A 25,794-nucleotide genomic window follows, 5' to 3' on the forward strand; every position below is an offset into this window, starting at 1 on the left:
TATGTTTTAATACACGGTACGATTTGGTTAAATTTCAACGGCTATCTTAAATACAACAACCGTGACACAAGGAGGAAGAACGAAAATCTACTTCGCAAATTTTAATGTAAAAATGTAAATTTTTAGATACTTCTTGTTTTCTTAGAACTGTTCGTGACCGGAATGACTTTCCTCAAAGTGTGACAAGTCCTAGACGATTGTGTTTGTAAACCAATATCCGTACAATCATCATTACTTTTGCATAACTTATTATGTAAAATTTCGTATTTTATATTTTTCCAATGTCTGCCCTGCAACTGTACACGCAACCATGCCTTGGCCCACAAAAATGGGCCGGCAGTATTTCTGAAGTAAATAAAAATAAATAAATATGCTGCCTGCTATATGTATCTTTCATTTCTCCGGACCGTTATGTTACCTTGACCTGCCTGTAATTGTTTTTCGTTTCACTCCAGCAAATAACTTGCACAACGACTGCTAGCCTGGGGTCTTTAACGTGCACCACGGAGTAGTGATACACGACCGCCACGCCGGTACGATATACTCATAAAAATCGAAACGGGCCGGGGTGGGGACTGAACGGAAGATCTCTGGGTTGAGCAGCGCGTGCTTTTGCTCCACGCGCCCCGAGCTGCGATGCGCTAACACACTCAGCCACCGAACACTCCCCCCCCCCCCCCCCCCCCCCGCCACTTCCCCTTATAACATAGAGTCCTTAAACCCATTCCACGTGTTTAACATCTGCGGCCAACGTTCGAAAGGGAACGCTGAACGTACACTCTCCACTCGTCCGATATTACGAACGTCGGTTATCGGTTGTCACGGGAGCCCGTCGAGACGATAAACGTACCACTTTTGGAGATTTCAAACCTCCGATAGCTCGTATAGAGAAGGAAAGCTACAGCAGAAGGTTGGAAGAGAGCCTAGACCGCGTACGGCCAGAGTTGTCGAAGGGTGAACATGGCGGGAGTGTGGCGTCTCGGTTTGCTGTTAGCAGGAGCCTTTGGCCTCGCCTCGTGTGCTGGATATTCCTACGATACCTATTACTTCACCACCAAGGTAAGACTGCACGCCGCGAACGTCGAAAAACAGGCCCGTTTCTCGACCGAGGGGCACCACGCAGCGTTCGCGAGACGCTGCGATAGGATGTATAAGTCTGATATTTAAAAAAATAGTGCATTAAATAAAATGGTCTCCCTTTCCGTTACCCCAAGGGTCCTTCAGCCTTCTACGTCATTCGTACCGCCATGCCCGAGAGTTGATCACAAGTTACATGGAACGCTGAGAAAGGAACACATTACTGTACCGATAGAATGTGCTTGAGCAGAGTGCTAGGGAGTCAATCACTGAAGATGTTAGTGATTACCTCAATGGGCGATCAATCTGCCCGCGCGCGCATTAAGGCTCCTGAAAGGGCGTGATGACCACTACACGATAAAATATCACAGCAGCTCAACCCTCGTAAAAACGGATCCGCGGTGCCTCCCGACTTCTTTCTGGTGAACCAGTAAGCCAACAATGACACCTTCAAATCAATGCGGAGAGCATGTCGTCTGCTTCCTGCGCAGGAGTTGCGTTGACGTCACAACGACGCCGAGTTCTGATTGGCTCTGATTGGAAGGATAGTGGGTAGACCTCAATGCTAGATGCCTTCAGGTCTACCCACTACTTTTTTTTCAATCAGCCAATAAGAGCTCGGTATTCTGACATCATCGCAACCCCTGCAAAGAAGCAGACAAACTTGCGGTTCGCGTGGAATATGCTTAAAGGGAAACTGAAGCGGCTCTGTATTTCAGGAAAAACACATAAATCGTCTTCATTTGGCCTCTAGAATCACGAATATCTAGTGCTTTTTTTTTTTTTTTTTTTGTTTCATTTTGGTGCACGGAGGTTGCAGAAAATCATTTTTAAAGTACCGCTGAAGCTCCCTTCACGGGGCGTGACGTCATACACAGGGGTTTTCGGAATCTCTACTTTCGCGTACAGGGGTTTCCCAGGATTCTAATCAAGGGGGGTGTCCCAGTGGCTGGGGGGGGGGGGGGGGGGGGGGGCGGGGGGGGGGGGCGGGGGGGGGGGGGGAGGCGATGCGAGGCGAGGCTAGATAAAATATAAAACTTTCTTTTTTAGTCCACTGGCTAAATTATTACAGACGTCTATTAACAAAATGCTCATACCCGTAATGTATGTTTCCCTTTCTCTGTATATACACCTGAGAGGTGGTGTTTTCTACTTAATCTGAAAAAAAAAATATTTTTATTTTTTCCTTTTTTTTCTTTTTTTTTTTTTTAGATTCAAGGGGGGGGGGGGGGGGGGGTCCAGGAAAACTAGGGGGGGTCTAGGGAAATCCTTGCTCGCGTAACTTCAGCACTTATCAAAGCTATGCACGCGCACTCTTGCAATTTTACAAAAAGGTAAGAAAGGACGTCACGACTGGTGTCTATGCGAAAAAAATATACCTGGCAAGCTTGCAATTGCACGCGCTGCCCACACGAGCGACACGCGATTGGCGGCCTGAAGATCATAATCTAAATCTTTTTTTCTTTTTTTAAGTGTTTTAGTTCTTAGATTAGTTTTTTTTTAATTTCTAATGTTTTTGTGCAAGACATCACTAAGTGAGAAAAAGATCTTGCGGCTTGACTTGTTAATTTTTCGTGAATAAAAAAAATAAAAATATTACTCGGCATAAACTTTTATCACACCATCTCTTTCGAGACACAGGTTGACAAGGACCTACGCTAGAAAAGTAGAAACGCTTGGCGATTAACTTATCTGATCAACAGGATAACAATAGAAAAGCGACTGGATGTTACAGAATACTCCTTCAATGAAAAAAAAAGTTAGGGCTCAAACTAACTGAGGATGGTTGAACATATTTTCACGTTCCTTGCCGTATTACTACACATCTTGCTATGCTTTTACGTTCATTCAATTTGTAGTGTGTTCCCAATGTCTTGTTTGCAGACTTCGTTCAATAGAAGCGTACGTGTTGTCCAGCCTGCATGTATTCAGTGACATTTCTAGTTTTCCGTAAAAAGTAACGATACCACACGGCAACCACTTGGCATCTGTACTTGCCGTGCATCTCTTCCATTGGCCTATTTGATGTTATCTTGTCCTTTGATCGGCCGTGTTTGATCGCTTGGTTTTTACTTTTTTTATTGTGTGTACCAAAGTGAGAACCACTGTGGTTGTTTTTGGACATATTAAATAAAGATTTATTATCGTATTAATATTATATTATTATTATTATTATATTAATATTATTATTAAAACAAAACCCCCGAGACTGTAGGGGAAAAAAATTCGATTGACTTTGTTCGTTGTGGCGTCCTTCTTTTTCTTTTTTTTTTCTCAGTGTTCACGTTTTAATATTGTTATTTTAATATAGGTTCGATATTATTTGTTTGATTTACCAAATTATTATCGTAAGCTATCATAAAATGTAAATAAAATATAGTATTTTTCTATATAACCGGAAATAATGTGCGATGGAAAACGGCAAGTTTTATTTCGGATTAAAATAACCTTTATTTCTAATTGCGCAGAATTGGAGGTATTTTTAGGCATTCGGGCAAAGGTACATACACACCCCTGTCCGTTTCGAACTGGATAAGCATCGTACCGGCGCGCGGTCGTGTACCACTACTGCGTGATGCAGGCTACCCCAGTCGATAACGTCACGGACAGCGACTGCCTTTCGCGTTTGCTCGTTTTCAACAATACTTCCGCAGCAAATGGTTTGGGTATTCGGGTTCAAGGGGTAAAAATACATCAGAATTCACTTCTAACTCTTTTTTTTTCAAGAACCTCCGTAGCTTCCTTTTAAACAAATCTGAATATGAATGCAACCAAATCAGCCTTACAGATAACCAGCCCAGTTGTGCTAGCTTACAGTTTAAAAAGATTAGATCCGACGCTACAACCTTACCTGAGAAACCAAAGAACGCGCGAAGAAAATTCTTTCAACTTTTATCATTCTCAAGTAATGTCACGTGGGGATACTCTTGTTTATTAGGAGCATGCCCTTAAATGTCGTTGCTGCCTTATGATGTGAAACTGAGTTACGACACTTCAAAAACGCATAAAAAGGTACTTTTTGAATATTTAAAACAGGCGAGTCAACTAATTAAGAAAATAACGCAAGTGCAGAACCCCACGTGTCCTTCATCTATTCGTTAAAAAAATAAGAACGCGACTTAGATGCATTACAAGTCTAGAAACTTGGAATGCGCAGAGGCATATGTCTCTGAAAATATCAAAACTTGGACTTTTCGTTTTCTTATTGTGCGTCAAGTTTTCAAAAATGCAAGTCACGTTCTGCACTAAGACACTGAGAATGAAATGGCCATTTATATGCGTAAAGAACGAAATACTTGGCACGCACAGAGACGCGACGTTTCCACCGCACACAGCAGCGTTAGCACAGCTGCCACCAGTATTATAGGGTTGGGACCGTGGGACCGCCGCCTAAAGCTGTGTGTTGGAGACACAATCACTTCAGAGGACAGTCATAATGGTTCTATGGGCGAGAAATTCACACCCAGGCGCACGGTCTAAAGTACCTGAAACCGCGCGATGAATTCTAAGGTTTACATAACAGCTCAGCCCCCCCAGAGACGCCGAAAATTTCTTTGGCGTTCGTAAAATCCGCAGTGTCACCCAATCTTTCTTCGTCGACCACTTCGGCTCAGCCAACAACGACACCTCCAGCAATACGGCGAGCAAGTGTTCCAAAATGCGTATTTTCCACATCGGGACGCAAGGAGGAGGCCGCCAATCAAATGACGACATGTCGCGCGATGACGAGGCAACCAAACGCGCGCCGTCAAATCTTGAGGTCGGGGGGAAGCAAAACCACGTAGGTACGTTTGAGGTGTAAACAAACGCAGGATGTGCGCAAAGATCATAGAAACTGGTAGGCCGCATAGAAAGTGCATGCTCAAGCAATGTGACAAGGAACCAATCACTGTAGAAGGTAGCGATTGGCTATATGGGCGAGCAATGGACAAACTCAAAATGTGTGATAAAATTAAAAGTTTTCCCTACCGGCTTATCCCTCATAGAGATGCTACAATATTATTTGGAGTTGTGGAAAACACAAGATGTCTCCCGATTCCTTTCAGGTCGATCACTTCGGCTACGCCAACAACGACACCTTCAAGATGCGGTATCTGGTGGCGGATCAATACTGGGACCACGACGGGGGTCCCATCTTCTTCTACACGGGCAACGAGGGGGACATAGAGGTGTTCGCGAACAACACCGTAAGTACACGCTTTCACTAATTAACAAACATTTCGCACAGTTTGGCTAGGATATTTTAGCGTTCAGGTGTTTAACCTTGCTTTGCCAGGAGTTCGACCAAAAAAAGCGAACATCACTTGGTACCGTGTGACACACGCTCGGTCTCCTTAGTTGCTTCCGGTCTCCGAAAGAATGAGAACGGCAGGGAAAATCGTCAGCTGTCCAACCTACAGCGCGAGCTTCCCACCTTTGACAATGCTTCGGCATCTCGTATGCCTCGAGAGTGAGCGCGCATAAAAAGGACGGCGGAAAGCAATAAGCGAGTGCTGGCTGCCTTGCGTTCGAAAGAGATGCACTGCCGTTCCAACCTTGGCAGTGATTATAAGGAACGTCAAATGCATCCGACGGTCTCATAATGCAACTAAATTTTGGAGTCCCGTGTCGGTTGTGTGTGGAATACTCCACTGGTCCTGAGCATCACAAATGTCCGCCTACTAAAATTCAAGAAGAATCATCGATAAGACACAAGCATTGGAAAGACTGTTTGTCGTCTCAGTATATGAGGCATATAAGAATTCACTACAAAAAAATCTACAAAAAAATAACTCCACTTTTTTTTGCTTTTCCTTTTTTTTTTTTTTTTTTTTTGACAGGTAAATATAGTGTTTGGGAAAGGATGGGGCTACTCTCGGACGTAATATTCATTTACACAGCGCACTCGTCCGTCTGACCTGAGGGGAATTTTGTGCAAAACCGTTATACCAAGACATTAATAAAAACAGTTGTTGGCTTGAAACATGTATGCAGTGCTGCGATGGCGCGAGGTACTACGGTCACTCACAGTGCTTCTTTTTAGCACACCCTTTGCAAGCGCAGCAGCAGTCGGCCAGTTTTTTTCTGCATACGCCGCCCAAATATATAAGTACTACATTTCGGGACCAGAAGCAGGCATTTATGAAGCAAAATTTGTTAAAAGCATAACTGCAGCATGTTCCCGGGACTGAGGCACACTGCAGCCAGCACAGGTCAACAAAATAAAAAAGAAGTATATGTTAGGAGAAAAGAAACATTTCGTGTAAACACCCAGGTTTCAAAAATAACCTTGTGTAATTCAAACGCAGACATAAGATACGCGCCCCGTGTTATACGCGGTTGATCCTTTTATCGGTTCAATACGGTTTCCCCAGACCTGAGTTAATATTGTACAAGCAACGAACTGAGCTGACTGCGTACTTATGGTCACTTTAGTAAACGCAGGGCGTGGTGAATCCCTTGTGTCATGTTATCACTCGGCAGCCAGTAAAATTCAGAGGAAGAAAACAACCGCTTATGTTTAGTTACGCATATATTAAAATAAAACATCGAGGATGGGGAAATACTTTAATGTTTCGTATCTATTCATCAAGACGCTCGTCTTCAATCGTCATCTTAAGTTATGCAACCCTCTATTCGGCAACTGATTCACAATGTCGCATGTTCTCGGCTTTTTCCTCGCAGTTTTCCCAGTTTTTTTCCTCCGCTCCCACCATATTTATATGGTAATATAAAGCTATTGGTATTATTCTTACAATACAGCGCGTTCTCAAGAAAAAAAAAGAGCTAGTTTTCTTGTTTTTTTTTTCGGCACACGTATATAGACTATGCATCGCGGAAAGATCAAACTCGATGAGAATGTTATCCTAACCTCGGTTATGGATATAATGCGAAAGTTGTAGAAGATGACATACCCCGGTTCAAGAAATAATTGGGGAATACAAAATTTCTCCGTAAGCCGACGTCCACCCGTAGTCGTCGCCGTACAGCACAATTGCTTCGACAATATTACGCGACGTATCGCCAAAGCAAGAATTGACGTTATGGACGCCTGCATCATCTTTTTTAGTGAGAAAAAAAAAACTTGTCGGCAAAACAAGAAAACAATATTATCTTTCCCAATGACAAGTGGCTTTGAATGATACAAATCCCACGTGACATGCGTCCACAGTATCATTTCATACTTTCACGATGTCAGGCTTAGGTGGACGGCGGTTCATATAGAGACCCATTCCGCATTATATCCCAACCGCTTGAGTCACATTCTCAGGGAGCTTGAGCTTACTGCGCTGCATCTGTATTTACACGGGCCGAAAAACGCGGGTCTCCTTTTTCAGGAACGACCGGTATTTCTATTACTCCCCCGCGACCCGTGATATACGCTTCACAAGCCAGAATCTCGTCAAGTTCCTTGACGAGATTCTGGCTAGTGATAGACGAGAATCAAGTTCGTCTGCCTCTTGCGAAGGGGTTGCACCGGCGTCAGAACGTTGGGCTCTGATTGGCCCTGACGGAGGGACAGCGGGTAGACCTCAATGCTAGCTGCCTTGAGGTCTCCCCACTATCCTTCAAATCAGAACCAATCAGAGCTCGGCGTTCTGGCCTCACCGCAACCCCTGCTCAATAGGCAGACGAACTTGCGCTTCGTATAGTGTCATGACACACCTTAAAAACCGCAGAGCCACAGCTTGTTATATATTCACTTAATATTCGTACTTTCTGATTGACTCTTTGGCATCCTTACCGGCTAATGCTGCAACCTCATTTGCTGCGGAGCGATAATGTTTATCTCATAAGATATCGAGTGTCTTAAGCTGTCCATGAGTGTAGCGCAAACGTTACATGTTACATTATAAAGCTTGGCATCTTTCAAGAGGGTACAACCCTCGTGTACTATTCCTTGCCTTGTTGCCGACATTAAGATACCACTGGGAGGAAAAACACGTGGTGATAGGCGCTCCAGCTTTCTACCTTATCTGTTATTGCGAAGTGCACTCTTTAAAAGTGGACGGTTTCCGCATTGATAACTCACTGGACGGCTGCTGCTGCAAGTCGCGTTGAACGAATTTGCCTGTCGGATCATGCAAGGCCTTCGGAGACCGCGATAAGAAACTTCCGGAAAGCCTAATACTCAAAGCGTAACTGGCTGGGAAATGTCATGATATTTTTTGTCCAACCCGAAGTTCGACTGGTTCAGTAAATTTCCAAAATTTTAGCGAAGTTCTACGAAGTTATACATTGATTACCAATGTCTACACAATATAGAAGCTAACATTGATACTTAAGAATTATTTAATCTAAATCATATTTATTTACTTTAAATTCGATTCATCTCATCTACACCAAATGTTTTATTTAAATCAGATTTATTATTTCAAAAAGGTCAATTTAATTTAAATCACTCTAGCTATAGAATAGTGATTCCGAATCACTAGATATATTTTCCAATCTGGTAGACTGAGTGATGAATCCCTCCCCCAATTCCTGAAAACAATTCGATAAAAATATATATATATATATATAGTGCAGATTTAGAGCACAGTTTAACTAACAACTTTATATTGAGTCAAATTTGCCATAGTAGATTAATAACAGCTTGATGTGTTGTTGTAAGCGAAGAAACTTTATTCGCCTTTCTGTCGCGATTTGGTTTTCTTGCAATAGAACATTAACTTTAGTAGTTTTCGTGTTGTTTTTATTCATTCTTGTTTGCATGCAATAAGACGTTATGCAATTGACGAACGATGTCTAGAATAGAAAGAAAGCTCAAAGTACCGATTTGCTCAGAAGATCACTTGTGTCGAGACCCGTTATAGCGAAATCGGCTATAACGAGATAGCGGAAATAGCGAAATGATTTCCGGTTCCCCTTGACTTTGTTATAATAGGTCTCGACAGTACTTGTGATCGTGTTCAGCCTGATATAAATCTTTGTTGTGTTAGTGATTTTTTTTAACTCAATTACAAAGCAAATTCACTCAAAAACTAGCAAAAGAAAGACAAAAGGTGAATTAATTATTTTCGTGGCAAAGGTTTAGTTCAATTCAGCGGGCTCCAAACGTTTTCGCTGGGGGCCTGATTGTGGACCTGTTGCAGTCTCGAGGGCCGGAAATTATATGAGACAATATAAAAGATTCAATACTAAACAAATAGGCCTAAATAAACTTTTATATACACAAAATATATAAACTACAGCAAAGGTTTATAGAGAACTCACCAGGCATAAAAAAGCGCATAGGAAGTTTGGCACTTTGACAAAGGGCTGACGACTAATGAAAATGCTAAATCAGATCAGATCACCAGGCACGACATATATGAGAACGCAAGTGATTTTTTTTTTTTTTCATAGTCAAGAAGGGAATAGTAATTCTGGTACCGACAATGTACAATAAATAACATGGCGAGGAAACCGGTGTTTCGACGCAGTTTTCTAGGCATGTGCGAATAGGATATTTTGCGCTCGAAGCGAATAGTGATTTCGGCCGAATATTTTCGAATTGAATATCGAATAGTTTCGCCAAGCTTTTAACTACACTGCACCATGCCTAAACGAAAATCCATCTGAACTCGTAAAGGTTGTACCCGAGCTTCGACTTGTCCGTATCTAAGCTAATTGTAATCTTGCTATATTTATGGTCTGTAACCTCATAAAGTCCGTTGCCTGCAGGGGAACAGCAAGTAAACGATGCATTGGACTTAAAATTAAACATATAGAGAAGCCCAGCTGTGTAACTGAGGGGGTTTATAATCGCCTTGTTATATGCGAATATTCTTTATTAAATCTAGAATTTAAAAAAAAATAAAAAGACAATCATGAATGATCAACGTAGGTTGTAAGGGCATATCTGGCTAACAGGATCTTGCATGATAGCCAAAGTTTAATTTTAAAAATTTTCTCTATAGCGTAGATTTCAACGTGCACAAATTTTATATTACCTGAGAGCGTTCGTCATCCTTCGTCTCGAGTTTGATTTATTCTTTCTGTAATCAAAAAAAAAGTTTTTCTTTTTTTTGCATATACTGCGCGCGCACGTTTATTATACCGCTTTGAAAGTGGGTTTTCTCTTAAGAACGTGACTGTCATAATTCCACTTTGCCAAATGTTCATCGCGGTGGGTCAAGCCCATTAAGAAAGCTTCTTACACAGCACCGGTACACTGCAGAAAAGGACCAGGGCTATCCCACCGCGGTTAACACTTCGAAAAATACGAATATCACGGTTAATATCTATGCGAATATTGAATAGCGTACTATTCGAAACTACTATTCGAACATTCGAATATTCACACAACACTGCACTTTTCTTCCATTCTTTCCGATAACTTCGTTTGCGCCTTTGGTGGGTGTCGCTGCGCTGATTTTTTACGGGACGCTATTTTTTGCGCTGGTAGCAGCGGGCCAGGGGGCGGATCGTCCCAGGTTTGACCGCGTCCATCGGCGGACCGGCCGGAAAGCATCCGCGGGTCGGATCTGGCCCGCGGGCGGGGTTTTTGAGACCACTGGTTTTAACCACAGTAAAACCGTATGATTTCAATCCCTAATTCAATCCACTTTATTTTTATTTTTATTATTTTTGTAGCTCGGTGAAACTTGAAACTTGTAGCAATTTTAACGAAGTTCGCCTTAAAAACAGTGTTGCACGACTATTACACAAGGCATTTCAAATTTGGGGAAGAAAATAATTTATAAATCAGTTTATTTTATAGTTTACAACAACATTTCCAATGTTTACATAATTTAAAAGCTAACATGTATTCTTTTAATGGTGTAGTTCGTTTTTTCGGCCGCCTCGGTGCCTCCTGGGCGAATCGCCGGTCTACGGATCCCCAGGCGGCGGGTTCGAATCCCGGCCTAGGTGCACGCCGTCTGACCGAGGCTTATTGCGGAGAAGGCGTCGCATAACAGGGACCTTGGTTGCACGTCAGAGGATCCCCCGGAGGTCAGAATTAATTCCTATTCCACCGCTAGGGCGTGCCAGGTGCGCTTCGTTGGTTTGGCGTGTATAAAATACCCAACTTTGTGTGTAGTTTATTATAGTAAAACAATAAAACCGTAAGGTCAATAAAAAACATTTGTTCCACTTTTTCTCCGCTAGGTGGTGTCAGCCCGTTTTCCATCTACGCGCATCCGCACGAAAGTCGAACTTTGGACCAACCTCTTTGTCAGAAGTTCGAAAAAGTCGAAGCTGGTGGAACTCGAACCAGGGCAGGCTCGCCTCATCCCTAGCTACGACGTCCAAGACCGCGTGAAATATCGCGAGCAACGAGGGGCAAAAATTGTATTTACCTGGTTCACACGTGAGCTTTGGGTATAGATCAGGGGTCTCAAACACGCGGCACGCGACTCTCTGGGACGCGGCCCGCAAGCGCCCTGTGGCCGCGAGCTCTCCTTCCCATGCCTTGAGCAACCAAGTCCGTCATAAATAATGGTTTTACATCGTCGATTCATTTCGGCTCAAAAAAGAGTTCTGCCCATATAACGTGTTCCCGCATTTTGCGCTATTGTGTTTTCTTTTGGGCGGAGTACTTCTTCGTCTAAATATTTGCTTCGCAGCATTTTCTCGTGTAAATCAATCAGAATGGCAATACCACTACTAGGCTAACAGCGAGAGCTGTTTGGTCAATGAGACACCTCAGCTGCACAAACTCTCACTCAGCAAGAGCAACTGCCAAAAAAATAAAGCTAGAGTTCGGGCTTCTTGCTGTCGGACCATATCTTTAAAAATATTTTTTATATAATGGTGTTATAAAAATCGTTAAGAGAAAAAAACTGCCGTATGAAGGTACCTTTTTTTCATTGCCTGTTGAGAGCAGTCAATTGTGCGGCAGGGCAAGCTTGCTCTCCTTCTATAGAGTTTTCACTGGACGCCATATTAACGTGAGCTCGGAAAGAGCTCACGTTAATAGGCTGCGAAGACCGGCAATCTTGGTGGTGCGGAATGCACATGGCAAAAGAACTGTGGAAGCACGCCGCCAGCACGCGCTCAGCATTCGCGCGCACAGCTATGGCCGCCAGTAAATACTCCCTATTGAAAACTGCCATTACTGCTGTGTGGTGGTGTTTTAAATCTTCTTACGACATCAGTTGTGGGCCCGAAGTAGACGTATATGCAAATGAAAAGCTGAAGATGGCAAGAAGATGCGCTTACAAAAAGCAGAAGAAAGCACAGGGTTCCTTGTGTAGAAAATCTCTGGGGTGTCGCTAGAACAGTCAGCCCCACACTCGAATGAGTTTGGGACCCCTGGTAGAGATCATTCGAATTTCTCTTTTCAGGGCTTGATGTGGGACTGGGCCCCGGAATTCAAGGCTCTCCTGATTTTCGCTGAACATCGCTACTACGGAAAGTCCATGCCGTACGGAAAGGAATCCTTCGAGGTAGGCGATCCATTTGGAAACTCTTAACAGATTAAAAAAAAAAAAAACCTTTTTTTTTTCTTTTTTTTTTTTAAGAATGCAGTATTTGAGCAGCAACCGTTTGAATTTGTTTAGAAGACATCGAACAGTCGTTTCGGGGAGTGAAGAATAGTGTTAATTAATTTTCCCGTTAAATTTAACGGGGAAAGTGACATTACGTAACCTGACCTCACGCGAAATTCAGCTGATACAATTTAACACGCGATGATATCGCGCGCAACTTTCTCGCAAATTTAGCCTGACAATTGACGTCCCGTGATCTGACATCATAGGGTCAACTGTGTCCGCGAGTTCATGACGTCAAGCGATGTCAGGCACGCAATATGACGTCATGTGATGAGTTTTTGTTTGCCGCTAAATACAGAGGGGATTTCTTCCGTGACGTCGGGTACTGTAATATTACTTTTCCCGTTAAATTTAGCGGGGAAATCGGCATCTCGCTACGTGGTCGCATGACCAAATTCACGGCGTCAAGTCAGGGTGTCCAGTGATACCATGAAGTCTTTCGTGACATGAGTCACGTGAAATCAATTTTCCCGCTAAATTTAGCGGGGAAAGCACGGGCGGACGAACGTACAAAGATCTACGATTAAAGGGCTCGCGATAAAAAGTTTAAATTACGATCAAACTTTTCCGTAGGGTCCGAGTCGCCATGGATACCTGACGGTAGAACAGGCCCTTGCGGATTACGCGGATCTGTTGACGCACTTCAAGGCACATGTCCCAGCAGCTGGAGACAGCAAGGTGGTTTCCTTCGGGGGATCCTACGGAGGCATGCTGGCAGCCTGGTTTCGTCTCAAGTATCCCCACGTGACCACGGCGTAAGTTTGCGCTGCTTCATCACCCAGTTATACGTACTTCCGGTGATGAGTTTTATGTTATAAAATGCAAGTTCTCAAAAAAAAAAGTGAAAGCCGTTTACAACTCCCTGTAACACCGAATTAGAGCGCAGCTCTTGAGGAGGAGGAGGGAAGGGTACTGGGGGGGTGAAGTGACCTGGGGGGGGTCACGTGACCTTGGGGGGTCACGTGACGATGCCGATGATGTCATCACTGACGTCACTGATGACGTCATCAGTGACGACAGTGTTGTACACGTTCCTCAAAAAAAGGAATGAAAGCTCGTTCCTCGTTCCTTCTGATTTTTGGAACGCGTTCCCGTTACAAGTTCCATGTGTGAAAAAGGAACTCGTTCCCGTTACAGTTTCAAAAATGGAACGTATCGTTACATATACGTTACATTTGTATTTTTGCTAATTACCATATTTAGTTAAATCAAATTGCAACAAAATGGTGAGTTGGGCCAGTTGGTTCATAATGGAAAAAGACAAGCGCCGAAAGACCAGGACAAAGTAAGAAGACGACAACACAAGGCGCCTTGTGTTGTCGTCTTCTTACTTTGTCCTGGTCTTTCGGCGCTTGTCTTTTTCCATTAGTTAAATCAATCAGAGTTTTTTTATCTATCCCATTAATAGTCAACATACGAGTTTGCATGTCGGGATGGAAGGGCACCAGGAGTAGAAAACACGCGGAAGTAGGGTTTTATTTGTTGATATATGTATTTTAAACATCCCAGCTATTAACCATGTCCATGTTTGTAGTGGACAATTCAGACGAGTCAAATTTAATGTACTTTTACCCAAGGTTGCACTAGCATTTTACAACCTCACACGCTTCAATTTAACAGAGTCCCGTGTTAGAACTTGACAACAGTTGCTTCTCCTTGTTGCTGTCCGCAAGACAAGCAAGTGAAGGAGAGGGTAAAGCTTCTGGAAAGTCAGTATTGAAAGCTACAAATACTTGGTTGGGAAGGTTAAATTTGTTGTTCAGTTTGAAGCTGGGGGACAAGGGAAGGAATAAAGGCTATTTTTTGTGTATCTTTTAAGTGAATAATGTTCGGGATACAAGGGTGAGTCCGATATCTCGCAATCTGTGATCTTGTTGTAATTGTAGGTCTCGTTATTGAAGTTCAAAAATGACTGTAGTCGCAATAAAATTTCTGGGTGTATGAGGATTCGTGGAACCAAAGAAAGTAGCTGAGTTAGAAACAGCCCTCTTTGTCTTTTCCTACGACTAAAAGTTTTGCTTTTTGTGCCGCAGTTTCGGGCACTCAAAGATATATCGACTCCCACCAGCTCTCCTGCACCCGAAACTGTTAGCAAGCGAGGACCACACAAAATAATCCAGAAGATTTGTAGCCAAAAAGTTAACGAGATCCTGCACTTCGTAAAGATATTGTGTTTGTACTTTCATACTTTCCCTGTTAGAAATAAAATAAAAATCAGCCCACTGGACGAAAAAAAGGAACGCCGTTACTCTTTCCGTTCCAGCAAAAATGTAACGCGTTCCCGTTCCAGTTCCAGCGATGCAAAATGGAACGGCGGCGTTCCTTCGTTCCTCCTAAAAGGAACGCGTTCCAGGAACGCCGTTCCTTGGAACGCCGTTCCGTACAACACTGAGTGACGATGACGATGCGGACTCCGATGACGTCATCAGCGATGACGCCGAGCATCATCGCTGATGACGTCAGCGATGATGACGTCATCAGCGATTATGACGATGATGATGCGGATGTTGGTGACGTCATCAGTGACGTCACTGATGACGTCATCTGTGATGATGACGATGCGGATGCCCCCCGAAGTCACGTGACACCCCCAGGTCACGTGACCACCCCCAGGGTCACGTGACCTGGGGGTGTCACGTCACTTCAGGGGGTGGGTCACGTGACCTCGGGGGGTCACGTGACTTCAGGGGGTCACGTGACTTTGAGTGTCACGTGACCTTGGGGGTCACGTGACCTTGGGGTGACCTTGTGGCCACGTGACCTTGGGATGACCTTGGTTACGCCGACGGCGACGCCGACGCCGCTCAAGCCGGGAACGGGCCCCAAAGAGCTGCGCTCTAAAAACGGCTCGAAGTGCACCTAAGCACTTCTAATGAGTTGTGAATGCGAAAGCATGTACGCCGCTCTTCCGTTCCCTTCTTTCGTCTGCGGCGTACTTGCGTCGACGGTTGAGCGCGTGCGCTGTCCTCGGCGCGCTGACTTTGGGCGTGGAGCGGTGGAGCCGCTGCCTCGCGGACACGCAGCGCCATGGGGTGGCGGTCGCTGAAACTGACGCGCAGCAGCCAATGAAAGCCTCGTTGACGCGCACCAGCCAATGGGACCAAAGCCGAAATCCATCAGCTTTACTCCGCTCCTTTGGAATCGGGGAAACTAGGTGCCGTTTGGCTAGGCTTTTCGCGTGGTTTCATAGCTGGGAGCTGACTTCACTTGGAGAAAGGATTTGAGGTGCCGTTTAGCGCGGCTTCAAAGCTGATGACGTTCGCTCGCTCTATGGGACTGTTAGTGCTTTCGCATTAAAATAATAAACAAGATTACTCGCGATTGCACACGAGTGCTCTCTTCCATGCTTTCCTAACAACTGTTTAACACAGACACCATGGTGCCTCGATTGCGCCTCCTACTATTGTTTACCACACCCTCAGAAATGGTCCCTCGACTTTGTTCATGTGTTATGAATTTAGCGGCTCTCCAGTGAGAGGCATAGCAGGAGTGACGTACAATGTTCAAATATAAGAAAGTAATGGCATGCCCAGAGGAGCGGTCTAAGTAAATATATAAAAAAGAAAGATGGACAAAAAAGTAATCAAATTAAAAATGTTAATAGCATTAGTAAATTTGTCAATTGAAGAATGAAGAGATCGTTACGTCACAAAGATGTCATGTTATCGCCTGTCGCGATCCTGACAGCGGCACAGCAGCAAGAGTGGATGTGGCAGACGTCTGCTCCGCCCCACGTCGCTCTGCAGCCAGGCAGTCGGCGGGAACCAAAGCAGACACGAGTTGAAATGCAGCGAAGACAGCGCACTCTCGCGTCTGTTCGCATTTTCCTCCAGTATTTCTACGTCACCAAACGCCAGAATCACGACATCCGACAGCATGGCACGCTGGCTCCTGCGACGCAATTGGTTGCCACTCCGAAACCGCCTAAAGCGCGATCCAAACCAACGCGTTTCTGTGCGCGCTTAGGGCGCGCGGATCCCGGAAGTTGCGTACTTCGTGACGCCGCGCTGATTCCGCGCACCTTCCGGGAGCGCACAAGAAAGTCGCATATTTTCAACTTCTTCTGGAGGCGCAAGAAAACGCGCTCTGACGTAGAAGGGCGCTCCTGTATGTCGGCCAATAGGAGGAGGGCACTAGTTCCGGATCCGCGTTTCTTCTCCGTCTGGCACAGATGCTCTCTGCTTGGTTGCAAGTATGGCTGCGTCTATGAACTTTCCCCCTCTTTCGGACGCCAGGAAGGTGACTTCTGCAGCCAAAAAGAAGGCTGCTACGGACGCGCAGAGCAAAGACAAAGCTGCATTAGGGTCACTTCACCACCAGAGTGCACTCGCCCGAAGCCGCACCATCCCAACCAAGGTGCATGGCTGTGACTCAGAAAGCGCCCCGGAATCAGCAAAAATGTCACAAAAAAAATGAAAGCCGTTTACAACTCCCTGTAACGCCGAAATAGAGCGCAGCTCTTGAGGAGGAGGAGGGAAGGGTACTAGGGGAGGGTGTACCCCTCCTCTTCACCTCGTCACACTGCCTGCTACTCCTCCCCTCCTCCTTCACCCCCCGTGATCTCACGGTTACGCCGACGCTGCTCAAGCCGTAAACGGGCGCCTAAGAGCTGCGCTCTAAAACGCAATTTCCGGGAAGTGCATGGCCAACGCGCACAAAAACGCGCCCCTAGCGCTCCGACCCGCACTCGAGGAATCATGGGAACGGTGGTCCCTCAGCTCTCTAGTGATCGGCAATTTCGACCAATTTGATGGTTATACAGTTTTGAGAGTAATCCGGAGTCACCCTGACCAAGCGTCATGTCGAGTCAAAGGACCTGTCATATCACTTTTAAAATTTCTCGTCAATGTCAGCGTTTTTGATACTGTGCATGCGGTCCACTTTTCGACCTGGTTGATCTGCAGAAATCGCTTACATTATTATCATTCTTGTACAGCTTCAAAGACGCTGACGTTGTCACTAAGTTAGAAACGCTGAAACTCCTATAAACAGCCCCGCCGACTCCCAGCTGAATCCTGGTTTTGATTGTCAATTCTGAACTTTTTAAGCAATTACTGCTAAAACAACAATCACGAGAATGATATTGCGAGATTTCTGCACCTCAGTCAGGTTGAAAGGTGAATCGCCTGCACACTATCAAAAACGCTGACATTGACGAGAAAATTTAAAAGTGATACGACTGCTTCTTGGACTCTACACGACACTCGATCAGGGTGACTCCGGATTGCACTTAAAACTGTGTAACCATCGAATTGGTCCAAATTACCAATCACTATGGAGCCGAAGGAACACCGTTCCCATGATTCCTCAGGTGCGGGTCGGGGCGCTTGGGGGATTTAGCCCATTGTTGCACGGGCCGGACAGGAAGGTAAACACACCGGTCAAAGACGCGTTCCAGGCACCCTTGGCTCACACAATGACACTGCCGCCGACCTGCTAGAAGGTTTTCATGCACCGAATTCCATTCTTCACTACAGTGCCCTGGCAGCAAGCGCGCCCATACTGCAGTTTACGGGGATCACGCCCTGCAATGCCCTCAACGAAGTGGTGACAAAGGCCTTCGCCAAAGAATCGGACCAATGCACTAGTGCGATCCGAACATCTTTCGAAGTCATGAGGAACCAAGCGGCAACAGGTGCGATTATCTTTTTTTTTTTTTTTTCTTTTTTATCAAGACAATGCGCAACAAGCGCGCATCGTCTTGACACCAGCCCCTTTCGCAAAGCCCTTTGCTTTCCCCTTTTGGCACAAAGAACTGTACAAGAGATGAGGCGGACGGGAAAATTTGAGCCGGAGTCGCACAGCTCGTACAAGAAACGGGTGTTTACTGCAGACACGATGAAAGTACGGTATCTGCAAACATGCCTCAAGCGTACGTGTTCGAAGAACGTTTGCTTCATTCGTATGTACGCTGCTTCAAACATGTCTGCAGGCAGTTCTCTTGCAGTGTGACATGAGTTATTCAAGAAATAAGCACACCCGAGAGTCTGCAGGCTGTCTTGTGTATGATGTACTGGTGCGACGCTGGCTTCAGGTTTTCATTCGTAACCTTCGATAGGGACCATCCCCGCCCACGACGTTTTCGAATGCGTCCCTCAGCCTCGCTTTAACGGTAAATTAATGTCGCAAGTAGTGCAACTGTTTTTTGTTTATGTTTTCATTTGAGCCATTGTTGTACACCTCCCTTTCGCCGGCTCGACCACTTTTCCGCAAACAGAGGAAGGTGCCAAGGCTCTGGAAGAAAAGTTCCGTCTGTGTCAGGCGCTTGCCCCCAGCAACTACACGGTGCTCAGGGACTGGTTCGTGGACGTCTACACCAACCTCGCCATGGTGAACTACCCGTACGCCAACGAGTTTCTTGGGCCGGTTCCTGGACACCCCGTCAAGGTAACGGCGGCAAACCACTCTCCAGCAGGTACGGTCTCCACCGACGTGAGAGACCCACTCGGAGCGAGTGGCCGAGACGGCAGCTGGTGGTGGCGACGCTGCAGTTTTAGTAGACCGTGTTTCCCGCTCCGCTAAGCCCCTCCGCTACCCGGAACTCTACAGCCAAGGCCATCGGCGCGCAGGCGCAGTGGCGGTTTCTTCGTAGCGGAGGGCTAGCGGAGCGGGAAACACGGTCTACTAAAACTCCCTGAGCCCCTTTCCGAAAGTGTGCGCCATCTATATTTCGTTTCACCGTAACTTGGCAAACGGCAGACGCTATGGCCCCTTCGAGACAATAGACCCTTTCCGGAATTCAGTCCGGCCACTTTGATCATTATCATCATCATCTGAAAACAGCATATGTGCTATACTAATGGCGGCCTTCTGTTTACTGATGAAGGAAGAAGTTGAAGATGCTCCTAAGCAGATGATTAGAGGCCTATACATGCTAGATGTTAGCGCGGCGTGAAGCAGGAATTGGACGCAAGAGCTGCGTAAGCGTTAATTTCTAACTCGTTCCCAGTCAATCTGTTAGTAGCACTCACTCGGCTTCAAAGCCCCTGGATGTATAGAACTCTATCAAGGCGTCTATGTGGGTTGGCGCTTCGTTCCGACTGGCTGCATTTGTTTCGCCATCGACACTAAAAGAGATTGAAAAATAATTGTAGTGAAGTGCACATTCTCGCTTACCGTCGACCTTTAAGTGACGTTGCCCTATTAAATACTGCAGACTACAGGTTCATTGCCGCCATTAGTATAGTAAAAGATAAACTGTCATTTGAGTCACCAGATGGCACTGAATTCCGGAAAGGGTCTATTAGGGTGACGGAAGCGAAGCACGTGACGGCCCTTGCCGAAGGGGACGAGGGCGTTGACCGAGCGGTTGGAAAAAGGGAAGGAGTGTCCCCCCTCTCGCCGAGTTCAATGATATCCGTACGGAGCTAGGCCAGGAGCTATAACTGAAGCTGCCACGCGTTACAGCACAAGTGCTGCATCACAGTACTACGGGCACCTTAATCACGATGTTTAAACCACGAGATTGGGAAAGTATCTTGTAAAACATTCAAGGAACGTAAAAAAAGTGACGGACCGCGTCCTAAGAAGTGGTCCCCCGATTTCCGCCCGACAACGTCGCAAAAGTCGCCGGCCGCGGTCCTAGCGGTGTCGCAGCAGCGGTGGTAAACGTGGCAGACGCGCGTTTCGCGCTCTCTGGCTCGAGTCGACCGAAGCTTCGGCAGCCAGAAGTAGGAACGCCGCAACAATGACAACACTCGAATTCTCTTTATTCTTTTCCGCGAGTGTATTATATAATTGAAAGCATCGCGAGCTGCGACATCCAACGGCACGATATTCCAGCTTTCGTGACGTCATTTGTTGCACTTCAGGACCACTTTCGATGCATGGGTTGAATATGTCGCTAAACACACAAGTTGGGGACGCATTCCTGCAGGCACCGTACTACAAAGCCGAAAATACCTGGAAGCTAAGAAAAAAAAAAAAAAAAAACCACAGCAACTTTTTTTTTTTTTTTTTGGGGGGGGGGGGGGGGGGCATGAGATTTTGTTTTCACTACCCTGCTTTCGTAACATGCCGATCATTAATCTACACATGTCCATTTTCCTCACCGGTGCAGGAGGCGTGCAAGTTTCTCGAGAAGAACTTCACAGACGACCAGTCGCTCCTTGACGGAATTTACCAAGCCATCAGCGTCTTCCAGAATTACACCGGCCAAACCCACTGCAACGATCTGACCAACAGTGCCGGAACGCTCGACGCCGGCGGTTGGGACATACAGGTACTACACACAGCTCCAAGATGGGGTCGGTGCCAGTCAATCTAGCAGACGATTATAAAGTCATACTGCATTTGGCTTTAGCATGGAGGTAGGAAGCACACGGACGCGACATGACACCACCAGAGGTGAAGCCGGGGGACACCTCCGGTTTGGAGGGACACACCCCCAACGATGACCAAAACCAAAAGACGCTGTTGGACGGACTTGGCCCCCTTAAACGCTACTCGACGTAGTTGGGCACCCTTGGGGGCGTTCCCATTGACCACGACCTTTACTTCCGGCTGCACTGGCGATTTCTTCTTTGGCTGGTTTGAGCCGGTATGTCGCCTCCTCTTATTCCTATCTCCATGGGTTGTAAGGAAACTTCAGACTCTCCCGACAACAAGCCAGGCTAAAGACACCGCACCTCGATTCCCCAATCGTCGCTTTGGCACCATTTCATAATTTATTCCGGGCAGCTTTCCAAACTGGGCTCCTTCCCTCCCCATTTACAAAGGCAAAGAGAGAAAGGAAAGGAGCTTCAGTCCTGCTGAAGTAAATTTTGAAGGTTAGTTTTATTGAGAAAATTAGGCCACGAATGTCTTGTATGGGCAGTTTCTTGTCCTTGGCTCATCTCCTTACATCCCCTCACATGGGTACAATGCAACCTTGCAATAACAATATTGAGAAAACCCAAAAATTTTGACCGTTATAATCGACTATCGTTGTATCTGGACTAGAAACTGATCATTTCCAGTCTAAGAACTCTAGAAACTGATTGTTATAAGTGGTACATCGTTATATGTGGTATCATTAACAGGAATCTGCTCTCAACTATCCATCCGTTTCAATTTTTCCTGGCGTCTAGGGCAAAAGTGGTACTCCATTTGGGAAATGGAATTATAAGTTAGTAGTTGCCTCCCGGCCACAAATTTCAATGATTATTGCATTCCTGTTGGACATGTCTTCTTATATATCGCGTGTTAGCACATCTACTTGGGTACACCAAAAGGTTTTTGCCCCACAGATATGTGAAACGTTGGTCATTTGTGCACGGTTTATAAAAAATTTCATATATACGATTATGTACATTCAATCCTGCATTCCAAGAGAGCACAGGCTTGGGCATTGAATGTCAGAACGAACAGGGTAAAGGAAGTAAGTATGTCAATCAGCAAAAGAAACCTATCCCCCCCAAAAAAAAATGAAGCACAAATGAAAAATAATAAAGTTATAAATAGAAATTATTTGAACACACACCTTATGCCTACTCTTTCAGTCGTGCAACGAAATGGTCATGCCAATGTGCAGCAACGGGAAAACGGACATGTTTTTCGACAATCCCTGGATCATTGAGAATGTCACAGCAAAATGTGAGCAGAAGTTTGGTCTCACTCCCGACGTCGACAAGGCGGCACTCATATTCGGAGGAAAGAACATCTCAGCAGCGTCAAACATCATATTCAGGTAAATACACTTGAAAGTGAAGGTCGCACCACTCGAAACCTCCCAAATGTCAAAGAAATTGGTGAGTTTTCACTAGAATAGTTTGCAAAACTGCCAGAGTACGTCCTCACGTGCAACTCTGTGACAAGACCTGACAAAATTTGAAGCAATTGCAGCAAACCAATGTGCTTCATCCCTAATAACTCAAACAAAGCACAGCGCAAGTTCGTCTGCTTCTTTTGCAGGGGTCGTGGTGACATCAGAACGCCGAGCTCTGATTGAACAATAGTGGGCAGACCTCAAAGCAAGCTGCCTTGAGGTCTATTCACTATCCTTCAAATAGAGCCAATCAGAGCTCAGCATTCCGACGTCACCACAACCCCTGCAAAACAAGCAGATGAACTAGCACTCCGCATTAGTCCACAGTTGGTGAACACACTTATCAAGAGCCTTGTGTAGTTACTACATTCTTCATTTATTTTTTCTAATTGCCATCTGCTGAAAAGGTTCATTAAGTGCCTTGCATAAGAAGGAAAACCTCTCATAGCTAGAACATTTTTACTTGATCACCATTCTGGCTGAAAAACTATGAACGAGGGGCTCCCGACAATGTCAAATGAAGATGTTTGTGATGGTCATCGATTATATCACAGACGATTCCAGGTTGCAACAGCCTCGATACCTTGCTACAGTTGGCTAAAGCATTGCTGCCATCCGCCTACAGCACTCAGCCCGACTATCCCATTTTCTGAACTATAGTTTGCCACCCAGTGTATAGTCTGCAGGGGCCAATACAGGCTGAAAAATGAGTTCTTACTTTAGAATGCCCACACCTGGTGCAACCTGCCCCAATAGAGTCTGCACATAAAAAATTATTACGCACAGCCCACCCTGAAACTAAACCAGTTTTCTTTGCACTTTTGTTGCTGGCTGCCAAGTACAGCTATTACAGTGATGCAAGTGACATTTGGCCTTTTATAACAGGTTCTGTAGCAAGCGAAATATTGGTTTGGAACAGGTTCTCTAGGAAGCCAAATATTGGTTTGGAGCAGATGCCAACATTTGTGAGCACGTGACTTGATAATAAAAAAGTGATTGCTTCACTAAATTAGTTCATTTGACAGTGGTCAAGGGTTTCCCTTTGATACTTGAGCATATCCCACTTATCACCGTTTGTGATAAGATTAGATAGAGTGTAAAAGGAACGCAGGAAGGGTATTAAAAAATGGCCAAAAAGTGAATCATAGTGCAACACTTCTTTGGTATAAATTCTCTCTTCCCTTCCTATTTTACACTCGGTAGTTTGTTTAGCCTGTTATTTCTGAAAAATGCTAGCAAGAGCCAGCAGATCTGCTGACACCTCTACCAATAAAAATGCATCCCTTAAGTTTAATGAACCTACCAAACTCAAGACACTTAATATCATAAACTGCAAAAGCTACCACCCAAAAATATTAGAAAAGCCTTCACTTGTGCTTTAAAGGGATACTACAACGAAATTCCGGGGCTCATTTTTTGGTCTACATGTGTTCAAAGGGGCAGCATCACACCGAACATACCAATATCTTGTTAAAAAAGTCACAAAAAGGAATTTTAAAATGAATGGAACGATTATTAAAAAGCACCTGGCGGATGTCGCTAACGCCTCGCTTGTAACGCCCGTCTAGGAACCTTGACAGCTAGTGACGGAGGTTGTCTCGCCTCCGGCCACGACGAGAGAAGAGGGGCAGGAGGATCTCCCCTCTTCCCGAGAATGCCTTTTGTGTGTCACAGAAGTCGCTATTGTCCCCCTACAAGATTACAGAAGATTAACCCGTCACTCAAAATTCATACAAAAGCAGCCACTTGGGTGGCTGGAACGACTAGGCCATCCTCTCGACATCAGCCTCGCCGTAGCTTTGCTCATCCTGAGACGACCTCCGTCATGATTGCGTTGGATGTCACGTGGTCTCCGCTGGGCCTCCTTTGAGCGCTTGCCAGAGTGGGCCGTTTATAACGAAAAATACAGCCACCAGGCTCAAAATATACAAGCGTGCGATTGTCATTTACGGATATTCTGGATCATATTAAACCTATTTTTGAACACGACGGGAATATTTCGAATTTCGTTGAAGTATCCCTTTAAAGGTGACACTGCTCTTCAGCGACACAGGAACCAGAGTTCCATCAAATTTCGCAGCTCTTTCGATCGACAGCTGCACGGGAACTACCGTGACTACCGTATTTATTCAAATATATATACTGTAGATGGACCCGTGTTTTCTTCTCCCTCTCTTTCTCGGCTCGTATTTATTTTATTTTTTTTATAAGAGATTGATTTACAATTTTGAAAAAGAAGGTGGACCTGCAATCATCCTGAGCATAATTTGCACTAAGCCAGGCGCTCCCCCAGTTCAGCCGCTGCTTCTAGCACTTTGGTGCAAAGCGGTGAAGCTCCACGTACGCACGTTGGTAAGAGGCGGTAGAGGTTGACGCAAGCGACGCAAGTGCCACGACACTCTGCAGCCACAGAGCAAAGAAGGCACGTGGCAGACATGATTATCAAGTGATCTTATCAGGAGTACAAGACCTTGGTTCTGTTTTATCCCAACAACCGCAATCGACAATCCTACTATTTTGCGAAGTTTCATCAGGTTCCTGACATCGACATTGTCTGTAAATTAGACGATGTTGGTGAACAACCTGCCAGCGCATTAACCGGCCAGAGTGGTTGATGCCCAGCCTCTTCCGCTCTACTTTCCTGAATATCTAAGTTGACCAATAATAAAAAAATTAAAATTTTTTGCTTTAAGCCCATCTCAGCGGAGGTGTGGCAATTTTTAGGGAAAATAAAATTTTGGCGCAATTTGGCACAAATGGTGCAGCACTTCCATCAATGCTATTAGTGCACAAAAAAAAAAAAACTTCTATCATCAGAAATTATTGCTAACATAATCCGTGATTCATTGTCATAACGAACGGTCTTGAAGAAACACAAATCCTTGTACAGGCCGGGCTTGCAGACAGTCCGCACCGCGTTAAATGTAAACTTTTGGGCGTGCATAGCCTGCGGACTACATTCCGAAAGATGTGATACACTTGCTTTCCTTACTGGACCTCATGTCACACCTGCGTTGCAGCAATGGCGACATAGACCCCTGGTCTGGTGGTGGAGTGCTGAAAAGCCTGTCGGACAGCCTGATCGCCCTGTACATGACGGAAGCAGCACATCACCTTGACCTGCGGTCTTCTAATCCGGCCGACCCCGAGTCGGTTGTCGCCGCCAGGATAGTGGAGAAAATGTACATCAAAAAGTGGCTCTGCGAAGCACAGGCATCTGCCTAGGAAGCTTTGGAGGTCATCAGTCCTCAGAAAAGAAGGCAGAAGCAATGACAGCTTGTGTTCATGCGTTCAGCCCCGTCGTTCATATTACACAAACAATTCTGAACATTAGGGCCACTACAATATCAGAGGCACATTGAAATAACAATAAAAGTTTTTTGCTTTTTTTTACAGTCCGGTCTGCTAAGGAACAAAATTTAGTTAGGAATTATTTATAATAGCACGGTGGTCAACCTCAGTTAGAGGCTTTTAGTTACCTACAGCCAGGGATGGGCAAAATACATGCAAATA

The 25,794-nt window shown here is 45.3% G+C and overlaps 1 protein-coding gene across 1 annotated transcript; it reads left to right on the plus strand.

Annotated features, from left to right (window-relative positions):
- The first annotated feature begins 709 nt into the window (after positions 1-709).
- On the plus strand, positions 710-25,676 carry LOC8027593 (lysosomal Pro-X carboxypeptidase). Its single transcript, XM_029975364.3, has 9 exons — positions 710-1,059; positions 5,124-5,264; positions 12,330-12,431; positions 13,110-13,291; positions 18,014-18,171; positions 18,754-18,923; positions 20,596-20,757; positions 22,016-22,203; positions 25,302-25,676. Exons 1-9 carry the CDS (start codon positions 961-963, stop codon positions 25,504-25,506), a joined length of 1,407 nt encoding a protein of 468 aa, XP_029831224.2. The 5' UTR covers positions 710-960; the 3' UTR covers positions 25,507-25,676.
- Positions 25,677-25,794: the final 118 nt, after the last annotated feature.

The sequence above is a fragment of the Ixodes scapularis genome, unplaced genomic scaffold, assembly GCF_016920785.2.
Source record: "Ixodes scapularis isolate PalLabHiFi unplaced genomic scaffold, ASM1692078v2 PGA_scaffold12__126_contigs__length_90152505, whole genome shotgun sequence".
Lineage (NCBI taxonomy): Eukaryota > Metazoa > Arthropoda > Arachnida > Ixodida > Ixodidae > Ixodes > Ixodes scapularis.

Coding starts and splice junctions, on each gene's coding strand:
- LOC8027593 (XM_029975364.3), top strand. CDS start 961: ATGGCGGGAGTGTGGCGTCTCGGTTTGCTGTTAGCAGGAGCCTTTGGC. Junction 12,432..13,109: donor ACGGAAAGGAATCCTTCGAG/GTAGGCGATCCA, acceptor ACTTTTCCGTAG/GGTCCGAGTCGCCATGGATA. Junction 22,204..25,301: donor GCGTCAAACATCATATTCAG/GTAAATACACTT, acceptor CCTGCGTTGCAG/CAATGGCGACATAGACCCCT.